The 14,669-nt window shown below is 41.5% G+C and overlaps 1 protein-coding gene across 35 annotated transcripts in view; it reads right to left on the reverse strand.

Annotated features, from left to right (window-relative positions):
• Window positions 1-14,669, reverse strand: part of CLASP1 (cytoplasmic linker associated protein 1) — a 265,289-nt gene that overhangs the window by 132,581 nt on the left and 118,039 nt on the right. For all 35 annotated transcript variants that reach the window (XM_074967093.1, XM_074967088.1, XM_074967091.1 and 32 more), the window contains 4 exons: window positions 6,352-6,504; window positions 5,264-5,337; window positions 2,882-2,974; window positions 1,216-1,361 (listed from right to left, as the gene is read on the reverse strand). In XM_074967093.1, the coding sequence (XP_074823194.1) occupies window positions 1,216-1,361; window positions 2,882-2,974; window positions 5,264-5,337; window positions 6,352-6,504 (466 nt within the window). The remainder of the gene's footprint in view (window positions 1-1,215; window positions 1,362-2,881; window positions 2,975-5,263; window positions 5,338-6,351; window positions 6,505-14,669) is intronic.

Below are 14,669 nucleotides of genomic sequence, written 5' to 3' on the forward strand. Positions count from 1 at the left end.
GTGAGTGTGAGAAATATCATAAGAGAAGTTATTCTGTTGTCATTTCCAGCCTTAACAGACCCAGGATGAATGGGAACTTTCCAACTCCATTTTGCAGTCTCCTAAGGGTCAGAATATTCACATGTTTTCCATATAAAGCATCTGCAATTTGTCCCTCGATACTGAGTGCATTGTTTTGCATAAGATTTGTATCTTAAATGGAATTAAATGAAATTAACCACTATGGGCCTGATCCTTCAGTCCTTAGCCATGACCAAATGCTGCACTCCATGCAAGCCCACTGATTTAAAATGTGGGGTCAAGGAGGGCAAAATATGGCCCTCCACTTCTGTTCTATTGGATTCAGATACTCAGGGCACGTTTCATTTTGTTATTTGGAATTGTGGTATTACGCTATTGAAAAGCATTTCACAGCATTATGGACTTGACCTTGCCATGCGCCAAGTACCCTCAATTTCCATGGTATTCAATGGGCCCTATAGGTGCTCAACTCCTCAAAGGCCAGGCATTGCAACAGGAGCTCTGTTGTCTCTGCCTGTTTACAGAAACGTATAACTAAGTCAAACCTGTTTGATTGTGAACTGACCCTTAGAACGTCACAAGTATATCTGGGTCACGAGCCCAGGACCAAAGAGCTCCACCCCGTTTTTTTTTAATTAAAAAAAAAAAAATCTGTGGTGTCCATTCTAGAGCAAATGTGGTCGGCGAATATATTCTGTGGTTTTACAGGCACTGTTTTGTATTTGAATAACTTAGAAACACTTTGAGGATTTTTTAAAGCTAGCTTTGGCCAGCAATAAACCCATAAGAACAGATTTTGCCCTTTGCTACATTGGTTATCAATCCTCAGTAACTCCATTGAAGTTAATGGAGCTACTTCAGATGGACACCAGTGTAACGGGGATCTGAATCTGGTCCATAATGTGAGTAATGGCTTTCAAAGGTTAAAACTGAATTCAAAGCCTGCCCAATCAACATTTCCAAACACCACCAGCATACAGAACCCATCCCCACAGGCTGTACAACCATGATTAATGACCTGCATGAGCATGGTTTTTAAATGGTTGTGGCAAAAACCAAGTTCTAACACCACTTTGTCTGTCCAGTACTGACAAGGCCAAACTACATCATAATTGGGTTCGAGCCAGGATCTCCTCCTTTTATCTAAACTAATTGTATAACACAATTAAGAACGTGGAGCTTTGTATTCCTTACCCCAACGTGATACACGCCTCTCGCACTACCTGAGACCGCAGATCTTTAGCAGATAATTTAAATGCTCCATCCAGCAGGCGTAAGTGTTGAAAGAAGTTATCATGCTCGGCAGCTCCAGCTAATAGTAAGGATCGGATCCTTTTCAGCTGTTGGCAAACAAGATTTAAGGACTTACAAGTGACAAAATAGCAAGACACACTGGTATCTATTCATGAGAAATAAAAACACTCAGAACTGTGTTCAAGACTAGCGCTCATTTTTCAACTTCCCTGTAAAAATATTAATGTGTTGAAGAATAGGTTCTTAACACAATCTAAGATCACATATTTCAGGGATCAGCATATTGAATAAATGTAAGAACATTCATATGTTAGCCTTGGCCATGCTACAGGAATCCAAAAGTGTCATTTATAATTTGACCAATGACAAAATGTGGCAAGCCAGACATTTACTTTTCCAATCGTATCATTAAAGTTATTGGGATATTTAAACAAGTCAAAGAATTCCAAGGTTGCTCCTCCATTCCCTCCATCAATTTGCAACGTTTAGGGAAATGAACATCTTGAAACACTGAAGTGCATTGTATGCATTGAAACGCTTTAATTTTCTCACAATTCTCTCATTAAAAAGATGGTCTGACTTGAAAAGCCATGACTCAGATTCTGATCTCAGTTACACCAGTGTAAATCTGGAACATCTCCACTGAATTCATTAGAATCAGGCCTTGTCTACAGTAGGAGTGAAATCCTGCCCCAATGAAATTAATGGCAAAATTCCCACTGACTTCAGTGAGGCCAGGATTTCACCCTAGGGAGCTAGTTTTAGCCACTGATATAACTACACCAATGCAAACCATTAATCATGGTGCACCAATATCAATTCACTATTAGACTTCAGAACCAAGGTTCAGACTGAGGAAAACTGCACCAGTGCAAATCGCTGCTTGGACATGTCAGGGCTACACCAATAAAATTACATCACTGTATTTACACCAGTGGCAGAAACCAAGCGTGTAGAAAAGGTCTTACGCAGATTTACATAAGTGTAACTTAGAGCTTGCCTATAAATAAGACTCAAACTCAGCATGTCCATTACAGGTCTGATTTTGTATCACCTTGCTCCTCATGCAGTCATTTCCACCTGCGTCCAGTGGATATAAAATGCTACCAAAATGTTTTACACCCACTTTGCACAGGTGTAAATGACTATACAACCTGGAAGGCAGGGAAGAAGGAGGCCTTTTGCATACATCCATCTACCCAAATGGAGTGCAGAAAGGACACTTTTCACAATATTACTCCACTTTTGAAAATTTGACTCTGAAGTCCAATAGCGATTTTCTAGGTTTATCTATTTGTTTGAAAAATTAAGTATATCTTAAATGTATGATGACTTATTCAATCTGATGCCTATTCATGATATTCAAATTCCTATAAACCTAATACTTCACGGTTTCCTTAATGTAGGAGTTTAAATTTAGTCCCATAGTGTCAAATTCACTCCATGCAGAGAGCCAGTATACTCAATGTACCACTTAAACTGCACATCAGCCCTATTTAGACAACTTCAGTGGTGCACAGAACTTGTGCTGACACTCTGCAAAGGGATGAACTTCACTCATAAAAACCTTACATTAAAATAATGAGCATATAGGTCCAATGCTTACTGCAGATACTCTCTGCTCCCAGTCATGCTTATCATCCGAAAGGATTTCCCTAATTTTGTTTATGGATTCTTCGAGGTCTCGGCTGGAATAAATCTGTGAATTAAAAAAAGAAAATGTTATCAGTGAATCAGAAGGTTTCTTAACTGAACCTCTAACCTCCTTCACTCCTGAATTCTTTACTGCGTGTGGCTCTTAGACTCTAAGGGACTAATGTATTGCACAAAATCAAGAAATATTAAATGGCCATACAGGATGTTTAAAGTGTTATCATTTTTGACTATTACACAACTGTACAATTTAAAGGCAGTAAGCATTATTTCTGGAGTCAAGGTCATACGTAAAACAGTCTTCTAGAGGGTCACACAAAACCACCAATAAATATAGAGAGACAAATTAACAACATTTGATACATAAATGATGCCCACAAAGTGTGTAAATCCCCACTTCATAAGGGAAACCCGTATTTGTTGGCACAATAGATAACTGTGCTTATAAGGACCTATTTGCCCTGTAAGTGCAGGTTTTTACTGGCACTGTTTATGTACTGCGATTGAAAGAATGTCCCAAAATAGCCCATTAGCCACACAAACACGCAACATTTAAAAAGCTGAAAAGTAGCTTTAAACGTACAGGTGCAAAGAATGTTCCAAATGTCAAAGTGCAAGAGTCCCACTGCATCAGCACATAGGAAATCAATGCCATCGCTACAAAAGACTAACCAAGAAGGCTGAGCAGCCAACAGTCCTGAGTTCGCTGAAAACAATTTTGCAAGAGTAATATATGCAACCTGTCAGCAACGTAAGATAGGCTAGTCATGAAGTCAGTGGGCCAAATTCAGCCCTGAGCCTGTAGCACCCATTGAAATGAGTGTGAATTGTGCATACATGGAGGAGAGGAGAATTAAGCAACAGTCAGCACACAGTTCTTTCTGTTTTCCAAGTGTTGCACACACACACATTAACTATCACCCCTTGCGAGTCAGTTCAGTATTATCATCTCCATTTTACAGAGGAGAAAGCTGACGCAAGGAGAGGTAAAAAACCTCTGTTTGTCCTGGTTCCTATCTGACACTCCTCTCCAATTTGTGCAAGATCACACAGTTCAGAATCAGAATTAGAACTCCAGAGCTTCTGGCTCCCAGCTAGAGTTCAATCCTCTATTCTGTGATGCTTCTCTAATGTTGCCACTGTATATAGTGGAAAATGAGAAAGCAGCTGTGCAATGACATCATGGTATAACATGCATGTTACCAATCCAGCTTTTGGTATCTTGAATATGCTGCAGCCTGTAGGGAAGGCCAGATACTGCAATCGTCAACCAACATAAAGGCATGAATCGGGATTGTAATAATTAACTCTGAGGACAATCAAGCAATATTCCTTAACTGAGAAAAGTAACATTTAACAACTGTTTTACTTAACCTTGGGAAGATAACTAGAATCAAACACCCAGATCCTTGGCAAATGTTGAAGTGAGAATAACTCCAGTGAAAATAATTTTTGGGTAGGAAAGAGGTGGAAAAGTCAGAGAATTCCTGAGATTAGTTTAAAATCCCCTAGTCGTATCAGGAATAGCTGAAGGAAGTCTGTCTTCATCCATTCAAGCACTGAGATAACAAAGAGGAGCCCACTAGTATTTGAAGAAAAAGTCAAATGAACCTGGAAATATTCAGTCTGGCCACAATTTGGGTCAGGACAAAGAAAACTGTGAGCTGATGAAAGCGTAGAGATACTGACAAATCCTACGTGCATGTGACTGCATTTGAAAACTTTCCACTATTCAAGTCTACAGATACACAATAAGTGAGTTTGATGTTTAACCGTCCCTCTTTCATGTATCAGAGTTAGATGAACCCTCTACTGAAGTTATGCTGAGTCCCTCTTCATGGCCTTCACAAGTCTCAGCTCCCAGTCTTAGGAGATGCAACATCTTGTGACTTGCCTTTACTCTCTGTCCACAAACTACTCCACTGGCTTTCCGGAGTTAGTTCAGGATCCAGTTTAAGATGGCCTGCTTTCCTCATTTTAAACATGCTCTTTTGGCTTGCTCCAGCCAACCTCACAGCCTTGTCTCTTTGCTTTTCTCTCATTTCCCTCTGTCTGTCGAGCACTGACTTCCCTTTCAGTCCTCCAGACAATTGCTCCACTGCCACGCTGCAGCTCCTGTCATTTGGAATCCCCTTCCTGTATCTCTCTAACTCACCATCTCTTTCCAAATCTGAAAATGAAAACATCTCTTTACTCCCTTGACTACCTCTTTATTAGAGCTTGCCACCACTGAAGTTAATGGGCCTCAGCTATTGATTTCAATGAGAGTGGGATTGGGTTGGACATCTGTGTTATACTGTTACTGTTAAATGTTTTCAAATGCATTTCTTCTTACCTGAACTGTTGGGACATCATCAAACGCTTTAATAAAATCCTCCTCATCAACAGCACCAGCTCCCTCTTTGGATGCTGACAGATAAATGAAAAAGCCTTTTCACCCTTCTCATCAACAGCAGTATAATCACTAAAAATATGCTCAGTTATGAAAGCACCTAAAGAAGAGAGAATTCACCCCCCTCCCGACCCCCGTCCAAACCTACATGGAAAGTGTTACAGCTGTAATGGAAATAACAAAGGCAAGGAAATTCAAAGCAAAGCACACACTATACACAGCATCCTTCAATTCCTAGGCACCACGGAGCACATTACGATGTAGTTAAGGCAGTGATTCAAACGTTAGGGGGTGTTGCCTGAAAAGATGAGATGGAATATTTACTTAAACTACAAGGGAGGTTTTCTCTTAAAGGATTTAGTCTCATTTATAATTGATTAATGTGTGGATTTCCTGACAGGCACACAGACTGAAGATACAGAGATGGGGAGAAAAGGGAAAGGCTTAAGGACATTATTCAGATGGAAGTTATTGTTTGAGAAAGGAATCAGGAAAGTTTCCTTTAGTCGCAATTTGCAAATAAATTCAGAGTCATTGTTCAGTTTTCTGTTCACCCTTTAATTAGAGCGTCAGAAGTTGGAGGTCAAGTGGCAAAAGTGTTAAAAAAACAATTTGCCAACTGTTTTAAATTGCATGAAACTGGAGTTTAGCACATACATTTTTGACCTTATTTGTTAAATAAACAGCCTGTGTTATTTAAGCTATTTGACTACAGAGGTGCAGTTCCTTTAGGAAGAAAAGGTGGATCACTGCACACTGTTGCTTCAAACACAATGCTGAAGATCACAAAGTGGATCTGGATGTGGGAATCATTTGCAGGTCCACTCTTCCAGAACACATCTTTGGTGTTCAGCCAGTATAACTCATGTTCTCAGACAGAGCAATTCACCACCCTAATGAGGGCCAAAACAAGGACTATGCAACACGTGGGTCCTCAAAATAAGGCTTAAATGGGACTTCAGCAGTGCCTAGGTGTTGTGCAGGATCTTTGCAGAGAGGCGAGTTTCACCCAATATGCAATATTGCCTTACCTGTGGACTTTGAGCCCAGAGCTGCAGACCCAAGTCTGCGAGCAGTCCCCATGCCAACTCTGCGGGAGTTTGGAGGGGCCTTTGAAGATGTAGAGGAGCTGGCCGAGGAAGGTCTGTTCCCGTCCACAGAGTCTTCATCATCAAAATTTTTATCTGAGGAAGAACCACATTCAGCCATAACTAAGGTGAAATTAAAACATTTCCCATCTGGGGTGCCTATATTGGAGCAAGTGCTCTGTGCATTTCCTGCAAGAACACTGGAGACAGCTCTCACTTCAACAGCTTTTTAAGGCTTCGCTGAAGTTATTTTTAAAAGAATAAACCAACAAACTATGATCAATGCCTGTGCCCAACCGTCTTTTCTAAATACAAATTCAGGGAGCTGGGCAGCTCAGGAAATCTACAGCTTTCCACCTCAAGAGGAGTAAACAGGCTTAGTGTAACTGAGAATTCAGGCAGTGGTTTGTAATCGTAGCCGAGATAAAGGACTGAAGGGCCCATAAATCCTCAGCTACCCTCTCACCCATAGAGGTGGTGCCTGTACAACAGGACTGAGGGCCTGCCTTGACTGCAGCTGCGCCAGTGTAACGTATCTGGTGAAGCACTATGCTGACGAAAACGCTCTTCCGTCTATGTAATTCGTCTACCTCAATGAGACGCAAAAGCTCTCCCGCTGACACAGCACGCTGTAGACAGCACTTCAAATTGATTTAACTTACGTCGCTCGGGGGGGTGGGAGGGATTTCACACCCCTGAGCGATGTAAGTTACGTTGACTTAAGCACTGGTGTAGACAAGCCCTGAGGCTCCTCAAAGGGGCAGTGTGGGGAAGACCACATATCTACTGCCCATGCTGTCCCTATGTTGTATGTATCAATAAAAGACACTGGCTTTCAGGGCTGTGAATCATGCAACTTTCAACAGCCCTAAATCCACTTTACTTTGTTTTTAAATGATAATTTGCTACATAGTCATTTGGAAGGTGTAAAATGTTTGGACGGCTGACCCGAGCTTTGTGTGCTAAGAAAATCAGATTGAGTTCTACTATGTTTCCTCCCAAATCTACTCCCACCACACAGCCCTTCAGGATCACATTACGCCAACCTAAGGTGACCTCCTTTTCAAAAGGCAAAAGCAGGACATATGCAGGAGCCCTGCCCGCCTCTGTTGGCCCCGTCCTCTATCCCTTCTCTCTCCCACAAACTTCACACCCTACTCCTCCTCTTCTCCCTGAAGCCCCATCCCTGGCCAGGTTGGAAGCCAAAGCCGGGCCGCAGTAAGAGCTGCCCAGGGAGCCCGGGCTGCTGTGGGGAGCCCTGGACCCTCCACCTGCCCTGGGCGGAGGGCCAGGGTACCCAAGACCAGCCTCTGGCCCGTGTCCCCGCCCCCTGGGGTGTACCACCCAGGGTAGGTGGAGGGTCCAGGGCTCCCCATAGCGACCTGGGCGGCTCATACAATTGCTGGGCTGCAGCTTCTGATCTGGCCAGAGGGTGAGGTCTCAGGGATGTGGGGTGAGAAAGAGCAGGGGGCAGGGCCTCATGGTGATGGGAGGGCTAAGGCCCAACTCAGCCCTTCCCCCCCCCCCCCCCACACACACCCCAGGAAGAGGCTGGCGCTGCCCCTGAGGCTCAGGCAGGTGCGGAGCGGTGCCACAGGGAATCCAGAACAAATGTCCTGGAATCATTCAGCCTGGGACCGGGACTTGAACTCTGCATTTCGGGACTGTTGCACTCAATTTGGGATGTCTGCACCCACCTCCTTCTGTCTGGAGGTTGAACATGATTCCCTCTGGCTGGACCCCATCAATGCCATCTTTAATCAGGCAGAATCTTTAATGGTCACTGTTGAGTGATTCAAGGCACTCAATTCCAGCCAGGGGTTGAGCACATTCAGCACGAACCACTCCATTAGCTCAGGAGAGCAGAGCTCATTTAACAGTTCTGGGCATACCTTAGTCACTATCTCCCAACTCAGCAGACCATTTAAGCACCTGCCTAAGTCCTTCCCTATTCAGCAAAGCTTTTAAGCATAAGTTTCACTTTAAGCATATGCCTCAAGTGAAGTGAATGTTTAAGTACTTCAGTAAATAGGGACGGACTGAATGGGGTCAAGGGGTGAAATTCCACACAGCGTCTGGTGAGCATGCACAAGGCCCCCTGCACCATTTAAACCCTTGTCATGGGGTGGTGAGGGTGGGCTTGCCCAGACCTTTAGCACTGGGGTGAATTTCATCCCAAATACATTTTCTTTTTAATTCTTATACAGAGATATCTGGGTATCAAGTAAAAGGTTATGCTATGTCTATTACCAGCCAAGAGGAAATCATTGCCATTAATACAACCAGATAGCAGATATTCTGCATTATTTCAAAAGTAGCACTTTTATCTAATAGTATACATCTTGTGTCAGTTGCATTAATGTCCATCTAGATTGTCATTTATTTAACTTAAAAATAATCTAGCAATTATGCTTTTCCAACCCTCATCCCCCCAGCACACACAAAGGGTGTGGTTTCCTAGTCCAGATAAAGTAAAATAAAAACTCAGAAACCAAATAGCAAGAATAACCTCATTTCTGTAGCATGTTAGTAAAACTCCATTAATTTGGCTAACATACCAATCTAAAATGAGCTTTCCTGAGTATTAGCTATAAAAAAAGAGAGGCAAATTACAATCAAATGGATCTTCTTATACTTTAAAGTCAACATAGTGGCCAAATGTTTTTTCTAATATCTATGTCAAATAGCCTTTAACATCCAGAGAGCATTTCCTTGATTGAAAATTAAGGATAATATTCTGGCACATTCAAAACTGCACACCAGGTCTTTCAGCAGCACACATATTGAACAGAAAAAGAAACAAAGAACAAAAAATCTGAATGTGGAGTTCATAAAATAAAATACAACCAAATCAACTATACAGTAACATGAAGAAGGACGTTCTTCCCAATTCAACAGCTGATGGTCACAATCATCATTTATAATATTGCACTCTAGCTGTAAACCCTATAGGGCCAAATTCAACCCAGGTGTAATCCATTGACTTCACTGTGTGTGCACCAGGGATAAAATATGGATCACAGGGTTTACCATTTAACAATCATGACTATTCTCCTGCCTTATGACCCCAATGCTCATTTATGAATGATGCTTAGTAATATCCAGCAGAGACATGCCTTACCCAAAAGGGCCTTTGTCTGCTCACTACTCTGCTCTCTCTCAAAATTTAAAAAAATGCAATTTGCTTAAAATCTCTTCTATTCACTTACAATCATTACAAAGAAAAAAAAGAAGAAATTGCTTACAAGTACATATCCTTTTGCAAATAAGCTTCCTCAACATTCCTTCATATTTTCCATAGCGTGCCCAGATGTAACACTGTTTCACAGACTGCTGCAGATTTCAGTCCAGAACAGAATCAATCATTGCCCCTTGTATTCATTAAGCTGCTGTCTTCACACATGGATTTAAACAGCTATGGCTTCAGTCCCGTTTGTACAACTATGGCTCTGCAGAATTCACATGAACGCCCATTTTAGCCCAAAAAACTTCAGGCCATTTCTAGGAAAGAAATTCACTGCTACTGTTAGTAACCCAGGACAGACATTCCAAGAATGAAGACAAGCTTACTCTATCTTGCTAGCTTGGCTCACAATAGGAACTAGTCTGAGTTATCCCTTGGGAAGCTCTAACGGGAGCATCTCAACAGCTGTCATCATTTGTCCATGACAAATAAATTTAGTCATTATTCATTTTACAGCGTAACCCCTTCAGGTCTGTGTGAGATGTAAAACAAGCAGGAGATGCTATGCCAAGAGCTCAAGAATCTGAGCAGATAATGGGCCAATATTTTCTTCACCATAACTACTGATTCCTGCATTCCTGAGACAGTATATCAGGAGAACATCTCCAAAATAGTGTGGGACATTTTAAAACAAACTATAATCGTGAGAGTGTCAAGTTTTCATTTGAAAAATATGAAACACTTGGGTCCTTAGAAATTTCAGCTAATCATTGTAGCTGAGTCTCTTGTTAGTTATTTACATGGGAAGTATTTGAGCAGAGCATTATTCTTGTAAATAATGTTGGTTTATACCTGAGCTATTCTTGCCCAATACATTTCTAGTTAAGATGCTGCATTACGGTCTTTGGGCCTGATTCTGCAAGGTGCTGAACACCCTCTGTTCCCACTGAGGTCAATGTATACATCTGAGTATTCCCAAGATACCTACTACTGCCTTGGGATCTAAGCATCAATGGATCCTGGCGTGCTTGGCATCTTTACAAGATGAGACCTTAAAGACTAATCCCACATTTTTTGAACTTGCATACCTTAAATTAAGCAACTAAATCCACACTTAGGCACGTAAACAAAGAGTCACTGAGCACCCACAATACGATCAATAGGACCTATGGGTGCTAAATGCCTCTGAAAAATGGGCCTCTGTTACTTAGGTGCCCGACTCCAGGCTACCAAGTTTGGAAATTTTGGCCTAAAGGAACTTGTTCATCTAAACAACTAACTTGGGGTATGTTTTAAATCAGCATATGCACCAAATGACTGAATGGTTCAGAGAATTGATATTAAGGTACACAAACTTCACCTCTAAGTTACCTGTTCAAAACCAGTCCAGGTTGGTGTGACAAAGCCATTACTATCTGGTTATCTGATGCCCTATGTGAAATGTGCTAGTGGGTCTTAGTCCAGATTTCACACACACACACACACACACACACACACACACACACACACACACACACACACACACACACACACACACACACACACACACACACACACACACACACACACACACACACAGAGAGAGAGAGAGAGAGAGAACCAAATGGCATTAACTAGCCAGCATGTACACCCGGATTAAATGAGAATGGAAAATCAGCTGGCCTCCCCTCCAGTGAAATAGTCCCTCCAGGTCAGAGTGAAGGGGCAGAGGCTGTGTAGTGTAGAAGAACCTTGCACTTATAATGTACCTGTCCTGTAATGAATGCACATAAGAAGGCATGGAAAGAGAGGCACATTTTGGTACACTTGATACTAAAGACTGCAAACTCAATACTAAAGCACAATGGACAGGTAAAGCCCAAATATTAGAACCTCCAACAGATGCACAGCAAAGGATATGGTGCCCCGCCCCAATGCCAAATTACATTTGGTGTACGTAACAACCCCCTTTTTAGCATCCTGTACTCCATGCCATGGCCCTGTGTGTATTGGCCTATTTTGTTCAGACAAGTGCCCCTTGGATACTTTTATACCCTAAAGTCCAGCATTGGGCATCCCTGACCCACGCTGAGACTCCTTTAGGACACAAATGGCTTTTCACTCCTTCTGTGTGAGTATCAGATCAGCCTCTGAGTCAGATAGCTACAATTTAGAACACTTTTCTCATTACCATGCCTGAGACATCCCACGATTTAGCCCCACCATTATATGTTCCCTTGAATAGTTATATTGATTTTACAGCTATCTAGAGGGAAAAAAATTAAAACATACAAAGGGCAAACAATGAAAACAATCTGAGAGAAGGGCTATTCTCCTTGGCAGGGTGAAATGGGTAAAACTGAATGTTGTTCCAAACACAAGAAAATAAAATTGTCCAGGCACAGCATCTCCTCAATATGGTTTCTCATTCAGCACAGTGTCTCCTACAACCTCATTTGACCTGTCACCCCCCCTCTGTGTATCTGTCCACTGCCTCCCCCTTCTCCAAATCAGACACAAGCTTCCTGTCCACACCTTAAAGGTCCTGCTCTATCCAGCCACTCCATTAATTCAATGCGATGTCAGTTGCTGCCTTCACTCTGTGAGTGTTCCCAGCCTTCACCACTGATCAGTTGGCTTTTCCAACAAACAGCTTCATGCTTTTCCCCACGCTTCCCAGAATAAATAGGAAAAACTCTGGCACAAATTCCATCCATCTTACTGTTTTCAAAACTCACTTTGAAGTGAGTTCTCCTTATTCACCCAATCCACGATCCCTAAAAGACACTACCAGCTGAGGACAGCTAGGTGAGTCACGCCTATGGCTCATCATGGTTACATATTCCTATTTCACAGTTAACTCGTCCCCTCCCCTTCTGAGTATTTCATCTATCTTTGCCTTTTGTTGCAACCTAAATTATAAACACTTAGAGGCAGGCAGTGTCTTTTAAATAAGGGCCTTTATGGCCTACCATAATATTCCTAATAATAAATAACAACCTTTAGGTAAGGTGGAAGGAGACAGCCTTCTTTTCTCACTCCGAGAGCTCTATGCCAAGTACTAACTGGGGTTTTTAAACCTACCCTTCTCTTTGATCTAAACTAACATGTTTCTATTTCCTTTCCTTGGTTAGGAAATGTCAATTTAATATTTTGGCTCCTGTTACAATTCTATTTAACCAAGAGTTAATTAATTAAGTTACTCCCACTGTAGTGTGCGTTAGACTCCCATTATGGAGAGGAAATATCTTTCTTTTAAGAATCTTGACAGTTGGAATGGTTTTCTGCTTCACTAACACATCACGCTTATACAACTCACATTGTGGCTTTAATGTGCCTCCTACCAGCTTCCCAGACAGGTACACTCACAGCCAGTATAAGTAGTTTCATTAGCCTGGTAAAAAAAAATTTCTCCTGAAGGAAGTATCTCAGAAGACAATCACATATTATGATAAAAATCACATTTGCTTAATTCTACCTTTAATAATTCCAGTATAATCAATCATATTAAGGAACGTGGTGTCCAGATACTGAGGTGATGAATGCCCTACAATAGATTTGACAGTCAGATACAACTTTTATACAGCACCATAAGTATGCACAATGCTTTACAAGAGACAATAAGCCACAGCCCTGACGACTTTATAATCCAGTACCATCAAAGACTGCCAAATTCATGAGTCAGTCACTGCAGAACACCGTACTAGAAGATCAAACAAAACATTCCGCAGTCTAATTGTTGCTAATTCTCATGACTGTATCGCAAGCCTTGCTATATTTAGAGCCTTTTTAAAGCCTCAGCTCTTGGAGTCAGGTGATTCTAGTAGAATTTCAACTTTCTTAGAATTTGGGGGGGGGGGGGCGGACTATGTTCTTTTGTAAATTTTATTCCTTATGGCTGCAGAGAAAAGCTTGAAAACATGAACCCTAAAGACTCAAAAACAGAAGCCAAATAAAAAGAACCTAACATATATTAGCTCTAAATTCCCATGATTTTAATCTAATCTCATGATTTGTAGGGGTCAGGCTCATGGAGTTTTAAACACTTGGGGTTGGCAACACTGTGACATAAACTACAAAGTTGTTGTGGCAGTTTTCTGTGGTGGTCTATGAATATTACTGTTAGCCGTTAGAGAATGGTGGCCAAGGGACCCAAGAGGGCCCTTCCAAACCCATTATGCATTAATCTAAGGAAGCTATAAAACAGGAACCAAAAAAGGAGCCAATCCTACCTTCCTTCTTCAGGCAAAACTTTCATTGATGTGAAAATCCCATTAAGTGCAAGATCGTTATCTGTATTACCGTAGCACTTATAGAGGATGCAGCCAAGCTCAGGACTCCACCATGCTAGGTGTTGTGCACACACATAGTAAAAGATAAGCTCTGTCCCAAAGATCTTAACATTGAAATAAATAGACAAGACAGGCAAGGGAAACAAATAATAATAATTTGTTCACTGTTACAGCTGTGAACAAAACCCTCATCAATTGACTCTTGTTCTGGTGCCTTACCCACTGAAAGACATTATGCTAACCAAGGAAATTTACAGCACAAACCTTGAAGAAAAACATATGATCTAACATAGTTTTAAACTGAATGGCAAAGAGAGAAAACACATACAGCTTTTCTATTCTACACTTTGCCTGCCTGTCCCCAAAAGGTTTCTTAATGAGGATTTTCAGAACTCAGGGCTCCAGTTAACCTTCAGGGTCTGTTTGTATAGAGATACGATTATCTCTCAACACAGTTTTCCACTGCTTCAGAGTATATTTAATTATCAACAATAGCTCGTTATTTTTATACGTGACTGTTTCAGCTTTTCCTGTTGACATCAATAGTAGGTTTTCTCTTTTTTAATTTGCAGTTTGGATCCTTGAAAATTCCCTTTAAATTATGCTTTGGGAATATGTCAGCACTAACTGTGAGTAAAGATATTAAACCATCCTCCCAGGCTCTCTTATTAGCATAATATTTATGACCCACTTAGCATTCTTCTCAGTGAGCTGAGCTCTAGTGATACTGATCAATGAGCAAGACATGTATATGGCATGGGGGAAGAGAATCTTTAATAGTCAGTAAAGAAGTAGGAATAGCTTTC

Source organism: Natator depressus, chromosome 11 (assembly GCF_965152275.1).
Source record: "Natator depressus isolate rNatDep1 chromosome 11, rNatDep2.hap1, whole genome shotgun sequence".
Taxonomy (NCBI): Eukaryota; Metazoa; Chordata; order Testudines; family Cheloniidae; genus Natator; species Natator depressus.